We start from the raw sequence: 13,179 nt of genomic DNA, 5'->3' as shown, positions 1-13,179 counted from the left end.
CCCCCACGCTGAGCCACCCGCACCCAGATTGCTCCACACAGAACCCTCTCAGCCCACACCTAGATCCCCCGACACACTCTTGGATCCTGCGGGCTTTTTAAGCCAGCCTACCCACCCCCCACTTCTACTCCCCGGTGCACCTGGCATAGAGGGGCAGGGCCCTGAGGCCTTTCTGAGGCAGGCCTGGCCCTTGCTCTGTGTCAGGGTAGGTGCAGCCCCATCACCGAGTCCATGTCCCTTGGGGGAGGTGCAGGCTGATCTCCCACCTCTGGGCAAGCAGTGGTCTGTGCTCCCTATTGCCATGCTGAAGCCTCCACATTTTATTTATTGACAAATAAAATTTGCAGAATTTTAAAATATTGTGCACAACATTTGGGTTGTATTTTTTTTGGCAAAGAATTCCCTCAGGAGTAAAAATTGCTTTCAACAGGTAGATTCTGTCCAGAGAGCAGTTTTGTCCTGGCTTTGCCTCCTGGCATCCATGGGGATCTGCCTAACCATGGAAGAGTCTGCTCTGGCTCCCACATTACTCATAGACTTTATAAGGCCAGCCCTCAACTTGACTGCAGCAGGAGCATACCTACAGACTTTATGCCATGAACAGTGTGATAAACCAAGTCTCTCTCAAACCCCAAATAACAGTCCAGGTCTTTCTCAGCTGGGCCACAAAGCCTCCTACTATGGTTGCGGGTGAGGACAAAGTCACAAAGCTCAGCCACCAGGTGTGCCAGGGCCTCATCAGGGATACTGTTTCTCACAGCTTGTAGTCCATCCTCATGTGGAATATTGGTGTAAAGAGCTTCTACATCCATGGTGGCCAGGATGGTGTTTTCAGGAAGATCACCAATGCATTGTAGTTTCCTCAGGAAGTTGGTGGTGTCTCGAAGATAGCTAGGAGTGCTGGTAGCGTAGGGTCTGAGGAGAGAGTCCAAATAGCCAGATAATCCTGCTGTAAGAGTGCCAATGACTGAGATGATGGGGCGTCCAGGGTTTCCAGGTTTATGGATCTTGGGTAGCAGATAAAATACCCCTGGTTGGGTCTCTGGGGGTGTGTCCATGTAGAATGGTAACATACAAAAACCAGTAGGAGAACACTTCAGTCTTCCTGGACATTCTATAACAGATTTAAAAGTAGCTATACTTGAACAAAAAACCTTCAGAAAGAGACTTCAAAGAGAAACAGCAGAACTAACATTCATTTGGAAATTTAACACCATTAATTTGGGCCTGAATAGGGACTGGGAGTAGCTGGCTCATTACAAAAGCAGCTTTGCCTCTCCTGGAATTGACACCTCCTCCCATCTATTATTGGGAGTGGACTACATCCACCCTGATCAAATTGGCCCTGTCAAGACTGGTTCTCCACTTGTGAGGTAGCTCCCTTCTCTTCATGTGTCAGTATAATAATGCCTGCATCTGTAATCTTCACTCCATGCATCCGATGAAGTGGGTTCTAGCCTACGAAAGCTTATGCCCAAATAAATATGTTAGTCTTTAAGGTGCCACCGGACTCCTTGTTGTTTTTGTGGATAAAGACGGCTACCCCCGCTAAGCTGTATAGAGTTTCTTAGGAAATTATGCCCACCATTATCAATTTTGTTTTTACTTCCAGACTTTCCTATTGCTGTAGCATGTCACTTTCCTACCTTCTGTAGCATGTCACTTCAGCTAATGCACTAGGAAATGTTGTGTCAGAACCCTTTTTATAAAGACAGTGAGCTGCTTCCCTTTGGAGAGTGAGTGCAGCGGCTCTCTAAAATGCTAGTGTCTAATTCTGCTCTCAGACTTGTATGTCACTGCTACTGAAGCCAATGGGAGCTATCGATGGATATTGGAGGAAGGAATCTGCCCAAACCTTTAGTGTAGTCCAGAGTCTGCCCCTGGACTATGGGGCCAGTCTGAATTTACTATGCTCCATTGCTGCTGTAATAAACAGCAGACTGAATTTGTTTTGGAGTGAGAAGATCGGATAACAAGCCTTTCAAATGCTACTATCCTGTGGAATTTCATTTGTCTCCATATTTCAACAAACAAGACTTTTTTATAATGTTTGCTTAGCAGCTGCCAAATAATTGGACGGAAGTGTGTTCAGAGTGACTCTCCCTTCCTAGGCTAGTGAAACTTGAATGTGTCACATTCATGGTGCATTTTTATTTCAGAGCAGAACACCAGCCAGAGTACTCTGTCAATGTTCCTGCTGGCTTTTGTCTTTTATTCTCCTAATTCTACCTGATATCAGTAAAATTTCTTCCTATTATAGTGGCAAGTTCACATAAATACAGTTAAGGTTGTCTCCACGTGTGCAGCAAAAACAAGATATAAATTGTGCTATAGCACATCCCTTTCATGTTTCTGAAGGGTAGCTGGGGAATGAATGACAAAGTCCTTGATTTGTGCAAATAATGGAAGCAGACTATAGTACAAAATATCCAATTACTGACATTTAAAGGTCACAGTACTAGCATCCTTGATTAAAAAAAGCTTCAATCAGTTACATGAGCTGCCAACTTGACTTTGACATGGAAAATTAGCTTCAAGAGACAGTAGTCTTAGCCATGCAGCGAAGAATGCCCGCCAGTAGTCTATTACATTTTTATCTGCTACCAAGTGAAGAATAGAGAGGAAAAGAATAGTTACACCTTGGGAAAGATAAGAAAAGCAAACATTCAGAAGCTTCCTGGTGTTTCTGTATGGTTTCACCGCTATAGACACTAGCGTATCCTCAGATGAGCACCATACTCCCTGATAACTAACTGAAGTTTATTATCATGAAGTGCTAAGTGACGTCTGCTTTCAAGACTGATATGATTACTATTAATCATGTTATGGTAGCTCACCTGCCATATGCCACATAATTTCAAATAGTGTTGCGGCTCTTGCATCTATTCAGATACTACTGGCAGTCTAACACAAACCCATACCAGCAACAAAATTAATGATACGGGCTGGAACGTCACCTGGAACTCAAGTCATTGAGCCTAGGTATTGCAGCACATTTCATAACAAATATCTGACCCCCATCCCCCGTGACATAATAGTCACAAGAAAGTAAAATAAGAATGCATTGGTAGCCTTAAAGGGACACCATAAACAAACCCCAAAACCTTAAAGGCCCAGATCCCCAATGGGTGTAAATCAACGTTCTTGCAAGGTCAGTGGAACACACTGATCTAGATCAGCTCAGGATCAGCTCCAATATTTTTTCAAAATACTTCTTATGTGCATTGGAAATAAATTTGATTTTTAAAATTACTTTTCACTTCATATGTTTACTTCTTACATTTCATTTTCTATCATTTGGACACTGGAAGTACAGCCCCCAGGCTCATCAGTTGCACTTTCTGTTTCTCACACGCTTGTTTAATGTGGTGATGTCTGATCCTCAGTACTTCAGAAGACTATATAAACAAAGAAATAATCTATTTATTATAAACTAATTTGTCCAAAGCATCCCTTGTCAATATGTTCTGGTCCCTGCAATTTTAAAATGCAATACAGTTTAAAAATATGTAAAACATTATCATTTATTTCTTGAAAATGTTTGATTCATTTTAGATTTCATAAAATCTTTGTTCCGATATCAATAAGCTATTTCTAAATGCCCCTTTAATTCTGTAATTTCTGGGTTTTGTTCATTTAAGTTAGACACATCACATTTTAGTAATTTAGGCAAAAATTTAATGTGTAAATAGGAGGGGATCTTCAGTTGATAGTAAAATGGTTTCTCGTGGTTCCTAAAGATACCTGGATGTACTGTATAGAACTATATTGATTCACATTTCTATGCTATTAAAGACTTAAGAGGGTTAAATATATTCCACATTACTTTATAAGATACTAAATGTGCACAGAACTCTCACCAGCGTTCAGATAATAAAATCTTGGTGATTTTAAAATTTAAAAACTATTACAAACCTTAAAAAAAAAAAAATCAGACCGCTCCCAGTTTACAGTGTCTTATACCTCTTAGAATATGCTTTTGGTGTCCAGAATTAGATATTCAGTTTATTCACATTTGGAAGAATATCCCTACAGATGTGATGGCTAGAAAATTACCCTTTATGTTTTTTAAATGAAGGCTTAAGTTCTGTAGAATAGGAATATATCATGAAGCCCTTATTTGATACCCCTATGGCAAGACTGTGGGTGTTTGGTGTTCTGGAGGCATTTGTAACCAATAATGACAATGTCAAGCACATAATGAGAAGCCCCATATTACCTACTGGCTAATGACTTTGTTGGGCTTGTGGGGCAAGCTCATGCTCATTTCAGTTTAAGCTATTGCACAATTCTGATCAGACTTAAAATAGGAAGTCCCACAATGTTCATGGTGCAGCAAATACTTCAGTTTCCCATATTTAGGCTGAAGAGATTAAACCAGAGTGAACTCATCTAACTGTCTTAAGAGACACTGCTTCAGTAGAAAGGAAACCTTATGAGAAATATCATTAATTTGAGCTATTACCTGATGCCAGAAAACAGTGTCCAACTGAAGTGAAAGGAATAGGAGATGATAGTGGAGGTGAGGGATCAACCTTAATACACCGTGGTCATGCTCTCTTCTTTTGATAAAACTAGAACAAAGTAGATTCCTTTATCCACAAAAACAACGAGGAATCCAGTGGCACGTTAAAGACTAACAGATTTATTTGGGCATAAGCTTTCATGGGTAAAAAACCCACTTCTTCAGGCTGCATCTGAAGAAGTGGGTTTTTTTTACCCACGAAAGCTTATGCCCAAATAAATCTATTAGTCTTTAAAGTGCCACCGGACTCCTTGTTGTTTTTGAGGATGCAGACTAACATGGCTACTCCTGTGATACTAGACTCTTTTAGATTATTAACAGTTAGTTGGATTCAGTTTCTCCCCAAGAAAGACCTGCAACAGAAGCTAGGAGCCTTAGTCTTGTGGAACCCCTAGCTAATGTGGTGTCACAAAGAGCCTGCTCCACCTGCAGCAGCCAAGGAAAAGAGAAACAACAACAGCTTGTTTTAATGGATTTGTAAACACTAATATGGGCTTGTTGAGGCAGAACAATTCTGTCTTTGCAGTAGTGGTTCCTGGCAATGTACCTGTAACTATAGGAAATAGTTTCTGTGAATGTTACATCTAGTGCTGTTGAAGCCAAGTCGATCCCAAGTTATTAGAGAGACCAGGTGGGTGAGGTAATATCTTTTCTTGGACCAACTTCTGTTGATGAGAGAGACAAGCTTTTGATCTTACACAGAGCTCTTCTTCAGGCCCGGGAAAATAACTCCAAGTGTCACAGCTAAATACAGGATGGAGCAAATTGTTTAGTTAACACACATTTCAAGGGACCATTCAAGGTGAAGTGGTCTATTGACACCCCTCTAGTCATAGGGAGGAAAGGGAGTGAGGAAAGAAATGCAGCTGCAGGGGAGTGGGCAGGAAGTTGGTAGTGGGTTACAGATAGTTGTAATAAGCCATAAATCCAGTGTCTCTATTCATTCCATGATTTTTAGTGTTTAGGAAAGTTACAAATTTAAGTTCCCAGGCTCATCTTTTGAAAGTGTTATGCACACCGCCAGCGTTAGACTTGCTGGGGCCCAGGGCAGAAACTAAGGAGTTGGGCCCCCAACCTGCCTCCCTTACCTGCTCACACATTGGATTTCTGCAATGTTCTGAAGCCGAAGCCTGAGCCCTGCCACGTGGGCCTGAAGACAAAGGCCAATCCCGGCAATTGCCCTGCTTGCTACCCCCTAATGCTGACCCTGGCTGTTCAGGTTCCTTTGAGGATGAGGACATTTCCTTGACTGTAGCAGCCTTATCACAGAAATGAGAAGCCAACAAAAACTTAGGGAGTAGGAAGATGAGGTGGGAAGTTAACTGTTATCAACAGCATGGACTTCAAAGCACCAACTCTGGTTGTTCTGTGAGCTCTTTGACAGTACAGTTTTAAGTTGATTCTCCATATAATTTTGTTCTTGGAACAAGTAAAGAATAGGATAACACAATAAACAGCCTTTTGTCAAGTCACCCTCCTAAGACAAGTAAAGAAAAATGTGAAAACAAAATCAGCATTTGCCAGTAATATTCATACAAAAGTTCTCTTTGAAAAGGGGAGAAATGCTACAATTTGAGAGTTCAGGTAAAATGCCTGATAGTCTAATTTTCCCCACCCCAGCACCCTACTTTAGCAAAACTGAGGGTGCAAGTCCATCCATTAGGTTTCAGAATCAGTATACTTGCCAGACAAATATTTGAAGCTCATCAATTGTTCATATGAACACTTTACGTCAGAAATGTTGAAATCATGAGATTTTTCAAAGGGATACCTCATTCACCCTTGTGAATATCCCAAATTCTACACATGTCCACATAATTTGTGAATATGCTTTAATATTGCACTCTACCTTTATTCATGAAGTTGCGGGGGAAAATATAAGCGTATGAAATGTGACACATCATAACTCTGCAACTTAAAATCTTGGACTGTCCAAATTAAACACATTGTTCATACACGATGGTGAACGATCATGTACACAGACACATTTCAGAATAAAATGTATCTTGGCCATTATATTTCTTCTGATTCCACAACATTTTGAGGCATTACTAGCCCACAATTCACACACTGCTACAATATGTACCATACTGTATGCATCTATGTGTAAGTGCATGCCCCAAGGCATTTAATATACAGTGAGATAACTATAAGAACCAGAAAGTTGAAGTGACTTTATGCATTTGTAAAATTATTTCAATTAATCCTTTTAACTACACTGCAGATTTATGCTACTCTGTCAATCTACATCATAATCTGTGATTTTTTCAGGGTTTATAATATGGTTGTAAATTGCTACACAAATTACAATTGAAGCTGGAATACCCACTTTTGTTACAGTTGTTATAATATGATGTCTTATTGCAAAACACTGAAAATGAACTATGTAGTCACTAAATTAATCTTTATTACATGGTTTGTGTAATTTCGTGGGGCTGAGAGTTATTCCCCCGGGGTGGGGGTCATTGTTTTTCACTTGGGTAATATAGTGGTACTGTAGATTACGTATGTAGAAGAAACATAGCTGATTATAAACTGGGAATTTATTCAATTGTACAATCAATAAAAAGGGAAAATCACTTTGAGCTTGGTTCTTCCTTCACATGACTGTAAACCAAGAGTACATCGCAATTGGTGGTGTAAGTGAGAGTAGAAATAACTCTCTTGTATATACAGTGAAATATATTAAACAGAATTTTTACTAAACTAAAATGACAATTAGTTCTGATAGTACTAGGAGTAGAAAAGAAGTGGAATGAATAGTCAGCCACCAAGGCTTAGTTCACCCAGCACGCATCTCTGGTTAACTCTTCATCACTTTGTTGAATTTCTAACCTTCACTCTGTTAGTCTCACTGGTATTCTGAGGATAAGACAAAGACAAAGTTTCCTTTTCTCTCTTCCTATTATCTCAGCAAGTCAGAACAATTCAATATGACTTATGGCTCCAGGCTGCCAACCAATGAATCCAAGCCACTACCCATCCTTCAAGCATAGCTTCTAGCTCCCAGTGGAATCCTTCAAGCATTAGACCCCCCCACCCCCCAATGAAAAGATGCACCTTGTGGTTCCTTGAGTTACTGTGGGATCTCTCCAATTTCTAATGCATCTCAAAGCAGAACACACTTATATAACACCTTTTATTATGAGTTACTATTTCTTTTCTCTTATCTATAATTAAAAGCCATACTCTGAGCTGAAACTTGGTTTCTGAAGGTATTATTTAGGATCACGTCATTATTTTCATCTTTCTTCCTTTTATCTGGTTTTGGTCTGCTTGACTCTTTTTTAAGTTGTGACTATTTAGAAAATTCAACAGTTTTTCAGTTTTTTAATTTTGCAATCATTTGACTAAAACATGGCCTCCATTGAAAACAGCATTTGTCCAGTGACTAGCCTATAAGGTGAATGATCTGATTTGCTTTTGATATTCCTAGAATAAAAAATATAAACTGTTGAGATATTTTAAAGTGATTCTAGCATATAAGCAGTAAATTTTTTAAATATTTTTCCTAATAACAAATCTTTAAGATTCTGAATGAGGGACCAAAGTAAACTTTTAGAAAATGTGGTGCCTAATATAGCTGTAAGAGGAAGCAGGATTGTATTAATTTTAAAATCAATAGAAGTGGTGGGGCAATGGCTTGTCCCCACATGACGATCTGAAAATTTACTTCTAAGTATCAGAAACTGAGAGAGGAGGCTGAAACCGGTTATGTTTATAGATGATTCAACAAAGTTAATATATAAAAAGCACACACTGATCAGTGATCCTGGACTTGACTGGTCTCTGCAGATTTCACCCTCCTGCATCAACAGGGGCTACTGGACCCTAGGAGGGATTCACCCCTTTGGAATTTAGAGAAATTTTGGAGGTTCCACCTTAGGGAGGAAGCTTATATACTGACCAGCTGCATATCTGCCCTCCCCCTCAATGGAGTCAATGAGCCATTTATGCCACCACACTCACTTCACCCAGACTTTCCGCCAGGAGAAGCCTGGGTTATACATGCAGCAGCCAGCGTAACCCAGGGTGAATTGAGCCTTCTCCTGTCGGTACCTGTGTACAAAGCAGGGTAGGTTATTACTTAAGGGCAGCCTTCATTTCATTTATTCAGCATTCGTTAGAAGCTAAACCCATGTTTTCATGTAGTTCTGAGTATTTTTCTTGTAAATTCTGGAATGAGAAATTATGGACTCTGATAAAGTGACTGTACTGTGCTTTCTAAACACTGATGCCTCTCTCCTTTTCCCCCACCCCAACTCTGAGCAGCATGCTTGACAGTGCAGGCCGTCTAGATGAAGAGCACAGACTGATCGCCAGGTATGCAGCGAGACTAGCAGCAGAAACTACTGCATCAGTAAGTGGTTTTAATTGGGGGAAGGTAAAAGTTTCCTTTTGTTGTTTCTGAAGAGCAAGGGCTTGTCGCAATCAGAAAATTTACATCTGACAACCTTGATGGTTCACAGATTATTTTATTGAGGATATTGTTATGTAATAAAGAACAAGAATGCTTTCTTGCAGCTACCTTAACAATGTAGAGTGTATATATTAACCTAGTGATGTTTAAACAATTCAAACTAAGGAAACTGACTGCTGCCCTCACCCACCGTTATTCTACCGTCTCCAAATCCAAAAACAGGAAGACAACTTGGGACCCCTGAACTCAAACTGGATCGGAAAATATTGGCTAGATTGACTTTGGTTATAAGTTAGCGATTTACTTTAAAGGTAAAAACTGAGGTGGTAAATCTATTTCATTCCTTAGCTCAAACACCAGAGCCTTAAGTGCTCAGTATTTTAATTAATGGATGACTATAATGACCCATTACATTAGCCTTGGCTCTCATTTTCATTTCAGAGAAATGATTATGCTACTCTGTGAATCACAGGATAGAAAGGGATGACAGGCTAAAAACTTACTATATTCAGAATTAAAAGACATTGAAGCAGGAACCTAATTGAAGTGTATAAAATCTTAAGTGGCATAAATAAGGTCAACCCAGTTATTTTTTTCCCCATCTCAGCGCATTTGATAGAACAAAGAAGCATAAATGAAAGTGAAGTGAAAAGTAGCTCTGTACAGAATAGCAGGAAGCATATTTTCACTCTTGAAATATATACTGTGGGGTCAGCTGAAAGAGCCAAATAAGGCAAGGTTGTTCATGTTAAAACTGTGGGCCACATTCAAATCAGGTGAAGGCAGTTGAGCTGCTGTGGAGATGAATTTGGCCCATGGTTTTTAGCCATCTATCATATAAGACTTCATAACATTGAAGGAGCGGGGGCAGCAGGAAGGAATGCACACAATCTGATCATCTCACTGTCTGTTGCCTGACAATCAGTCACTGTCAGATTCAGAATGCAGCGCCACTCAGATTTAAGGCAACCTCTTATCTGTAGCTGATTCATCGTATAGCTGAAGGATGGTAATTCTTTAGCTAATCAAAATGCCCTGCGAATTATGTGTGTGGATGGAAAACCCTTCCTGAAGACTGAAATATCATCTGTATCTGTCTGAGTTTTCTATACAGCACCTATCATCATGACATCTTAGTGCTATGAATCCCCATGGAGCCAGAGTATCTACACAAACACGAAAAAGATGTGGTTTGGATGGATACGCTAAACTTTCCGCTCCCCACCAATATACCACATTTTTTTATGTCTTTTAAATATACACTACAAAGGAGAAAGCAAAGAAAGGCCTTCTGTGAACAGGAGCTCTCAGAACAAATGTGGCAACCACAAATTCTGAAGCTCACTTTAGCAGCCAACTGGAAGATTAAAAAAAACTATTAAAAACATTGTGCTTTTCAGGCAGCCAAGCACATTGCTAAGGCTGGACATGCAGGGCTAAAGGGCCCAGTTATTTCAATGGTACAGTATATCAGTTTATTTGTTTGGTCTCCTCTTTGGATGTGCTGCAGTTTTCCTTGATGGATAGAATATTAGTGGGAAAATATACAGGTAACAAAAACTAAAGTTTTAAAATTAAGTAGCTAACTAAAACCAGAAATGTATTTCCCCTAGGTGTTATGTGGAACAGAGTCTAGCAAGAAGAGGAATATATTTCCTTTTTGAGGGCTAAGTCTGCCAAGTACTGTAGAGGAGATGCTCAAGATTAGGCCCCATGTGTCAAAGTTACACTTCAGATCATTCTTAAAGTGAGAGACAGTCCCATTTGCAGTAGCTGAGGGCACTACCTCATGATCCATTTTTAAATCTTTATCTGTACACCATGGAAGACAAAACAATTACTTGGATGTCTTTCTTGATTAGGATGCTTCCAATGGCTCTATTAATCCCTGCACTGCATCATGTATAAAATGTATAAAATAAACACAGTGACTTTTGATTATTGCTGGCAAACATGACAAAGGGAGTACTCCAACAAAGTGGTAGTGAGACTGGTTTGAAATCCCCTGATGGGAAAATGGTTCTGTTGTACATTAAACGCTATGGAACAGCTCTTCTGAAAGTGTCAGTAGAGGGTGTATCAGAGATTCAGTCACATGGACCATGCACTGAACTGCAGCCTGAATGAAAAGTGGATGATGAATGAGGATTTAACATGGAGAAATCTGCTGTTCTTTCAAAGAATTAAAGGTTCTTGGGACAAGTGGAAAGCAAATGTCTTTTCCTTTATTTGGGAGGTGAAGTGGGATGAATTTTTGTCTTGGTTTTTGTTTGAGTAGAAATTCCTTTTTTCTCATGTTGCAAGTCTCAAAAGCCTTGTCTACAGCATAATAATTAGGAGTCGTATTATAGCAACTGCCAGTAACCGTACACCTTCATCAGTGTGAAGCCACTGCTGCAGATGGGGTCAGGCATTTTTATCAGTTTTTCCTGGAAAGCTCCTTGGAACAAGTTGGAATGACATGGTGGTAAACATTCAAGCATTATCTAGCTTAGTGCTTTCACTGGTATTACTAAATTGTGCTGTTGCACCGTTGGTGGAACATACTGTAATATGGATTCTTGTTTAGTTTAATTTATTAATTTATTTTTTTATTTTAATGTAGAGGGCCCAGGTCCTCAATGGCATTTAGGCTCCTAGGTGTCTAAATAATATCTTTGAGGATCTGGGCTGACAAGTCTAACATGATGCTATTGGCAAGCAGATTTCATTGAACAACCATTGATCACACTTTAGGTGCAGATGAGTGCATGGACATATTTAATAACACAGCCAAACTCTTTTGCAGCAGCAGCAGGGGCAGCAGAGAGGTGCCTCGGATATCTCTTTCACCATTGATGCAAATAAGCAACAAAGACAGCTGATTGCAGAACTTGAAAACAAGAACCGGTAAGAGTATCCAGAAAACGCCTGCCTTTGTTGAGTACCGCACAATGTACGTCTGTTTGTTTTTAACATTTCATAGAATCATAGAATATCAGAGTTGGAAGGGACCTCTGGAGGTCATCTCGTCCAAACCCCTGCCCAGAGCAGGACTAATCCCCAACTAAATTATCCCAGCCAGGGCTTTGTCAAGCCTGACCTTAAAAACTTCTAAGGAAGGGGATTCCACCACCTCCCTAGGTAATGCCTTCCAGTGCTTCACCACCCTCCTAGTGAAAAAGTTTTTCCTAATATCCAACCTAAATCTCCCCCACTGCAACTTGAGACCATTACTCTTTGTCCTGTCATCTGCTTCCACTGAGAATAGTCTAGATCCATCCTCTTTGGAACCCCCTTTCAGGTAGTTAAAAGCAGCTATCAAATCCCCCCTCATTCTTCTCTTCTGTAGACTAAACAATCCCAGTTCCCTCAGCCTCTCCTCATAAGTCATGTGTTCCAGACCCCTAATCATTTTTGTTGCCCTTCGCTGGACTCTCTCCAATTTCTCCACATCCTTCTTGTAGTGTGGGGCCCAAAACTGGACACAGTACTCCAGATGAGGCCTCACCAATGTCGAATAGAGGGGAACGATCACGTCCCTCTATCTGCTGGCAGTGCTCCTACTTATACACCCCAAAATGCCATTGGCCTTCTTGGCAACAAGGGCACACTGTTAACTCATATCCAGCTTCTCATCCACTGTCACCCCTAGGTCCTTCTCTGCAGAACTGCTGCCTAGCCATTCAGTCCCTAGTCTGTAGCGGTGCATTGGATTCTTCCGTCCTAAGTGCAGGACTCTGCACTTGTCCTTGTTGAACCTCATCAGATTTCTTTTGGCCCAGTCCTCCAATTTGTCTAGGTCCCTCTGTATCCTATCTCTACCCTCCAGCGTATCTACCACTCCTCCCAGTTTAGTGTCATCCGCAAACTTGCTGAGGGACAATCCACCCCATCCTCCAGATCATTAATGAAGATATTGAACAAAACCGGCCCCAGGACCGACCCTTGAGGCACTCCGCTAGATATCGGCTGCCAACTAGACATGGAGCCATTGATCACTACCCGTTGAGCCCGATAATCTAGCCAACTTTCTATCCACCATATAGTCCATTCATCCAGCCCATACTTCTTTAACTTGCTGACAAGAATACTGTGGGAGACCGTGTTAAAAGCTTTGCTAAAGTCAAGGAATAACATGTCCACTGCTTTCCCTTCATCCACAGAACCAGTTATCTCATCATAGAAGGCAATTAGATTAGTCAGGCATGACTTTCCCTTGGTGAATCCATGCTGACTGTTCCTGATCACTTTC

At 40.5% G+C, this 13,179-nt stretch overlaps 1 protein-coding gene across 20 annotated transcripts in view; it reads left to right on the top strand.

Moving 5' to 3' along the window:
* DTNA (dystrobrevin alpha) overlaps positions 1 to 13,179 on the top strand; it is a 308,120-nt gene that overhangs the window by 254,701 nt on the left and 40,240 nt on the right. For 19 of the 20 annotated variants that reach the window (XR_012157223.1, XM_073331259.1, XM_073331256.1 and 16 more), the window contains 2 exons: positions 8,798 to 8,885; positions 11,734 to 11,834. Coding sequence is in view for 19 of the 20 variants with exons in the window: in XM_073331259.1 (XP_073187360.1) it covers positions 8,798 to 8,885; positions 11,734 to 11,834 (189 nt within the window). In the remaining variant the exon portion in view is untranslated. Of the gene's footprint in view, positions 1 to 8,797; positions 8,886 to 11,733; positions 11,835 to 13,179 lie in introns of those variants that run through there. The other variant, XM_073331272.1, reaches the window with a different exon arrangement.

Source organism: Lepidochelys kempii, chromosome 2 (genome assembly GCF_965140265.1).
Source record: "Lepidochelys kempii isolate rLepKem1 chromosome 2, rLepKem1.hap2, whole genome shotgun sequence".
NCBI classification, from domain to species: domain Eukaryota; kingdom Metazoa; phylum Chordata; order Testudines; family Cheloniidae; genus Lepidochelys; species Lepidochelys kempii.
Note: the sequence above shows the minus strand (reverse complement) of the source record. Positions and strands in the feature narration are given on the sequence as shown.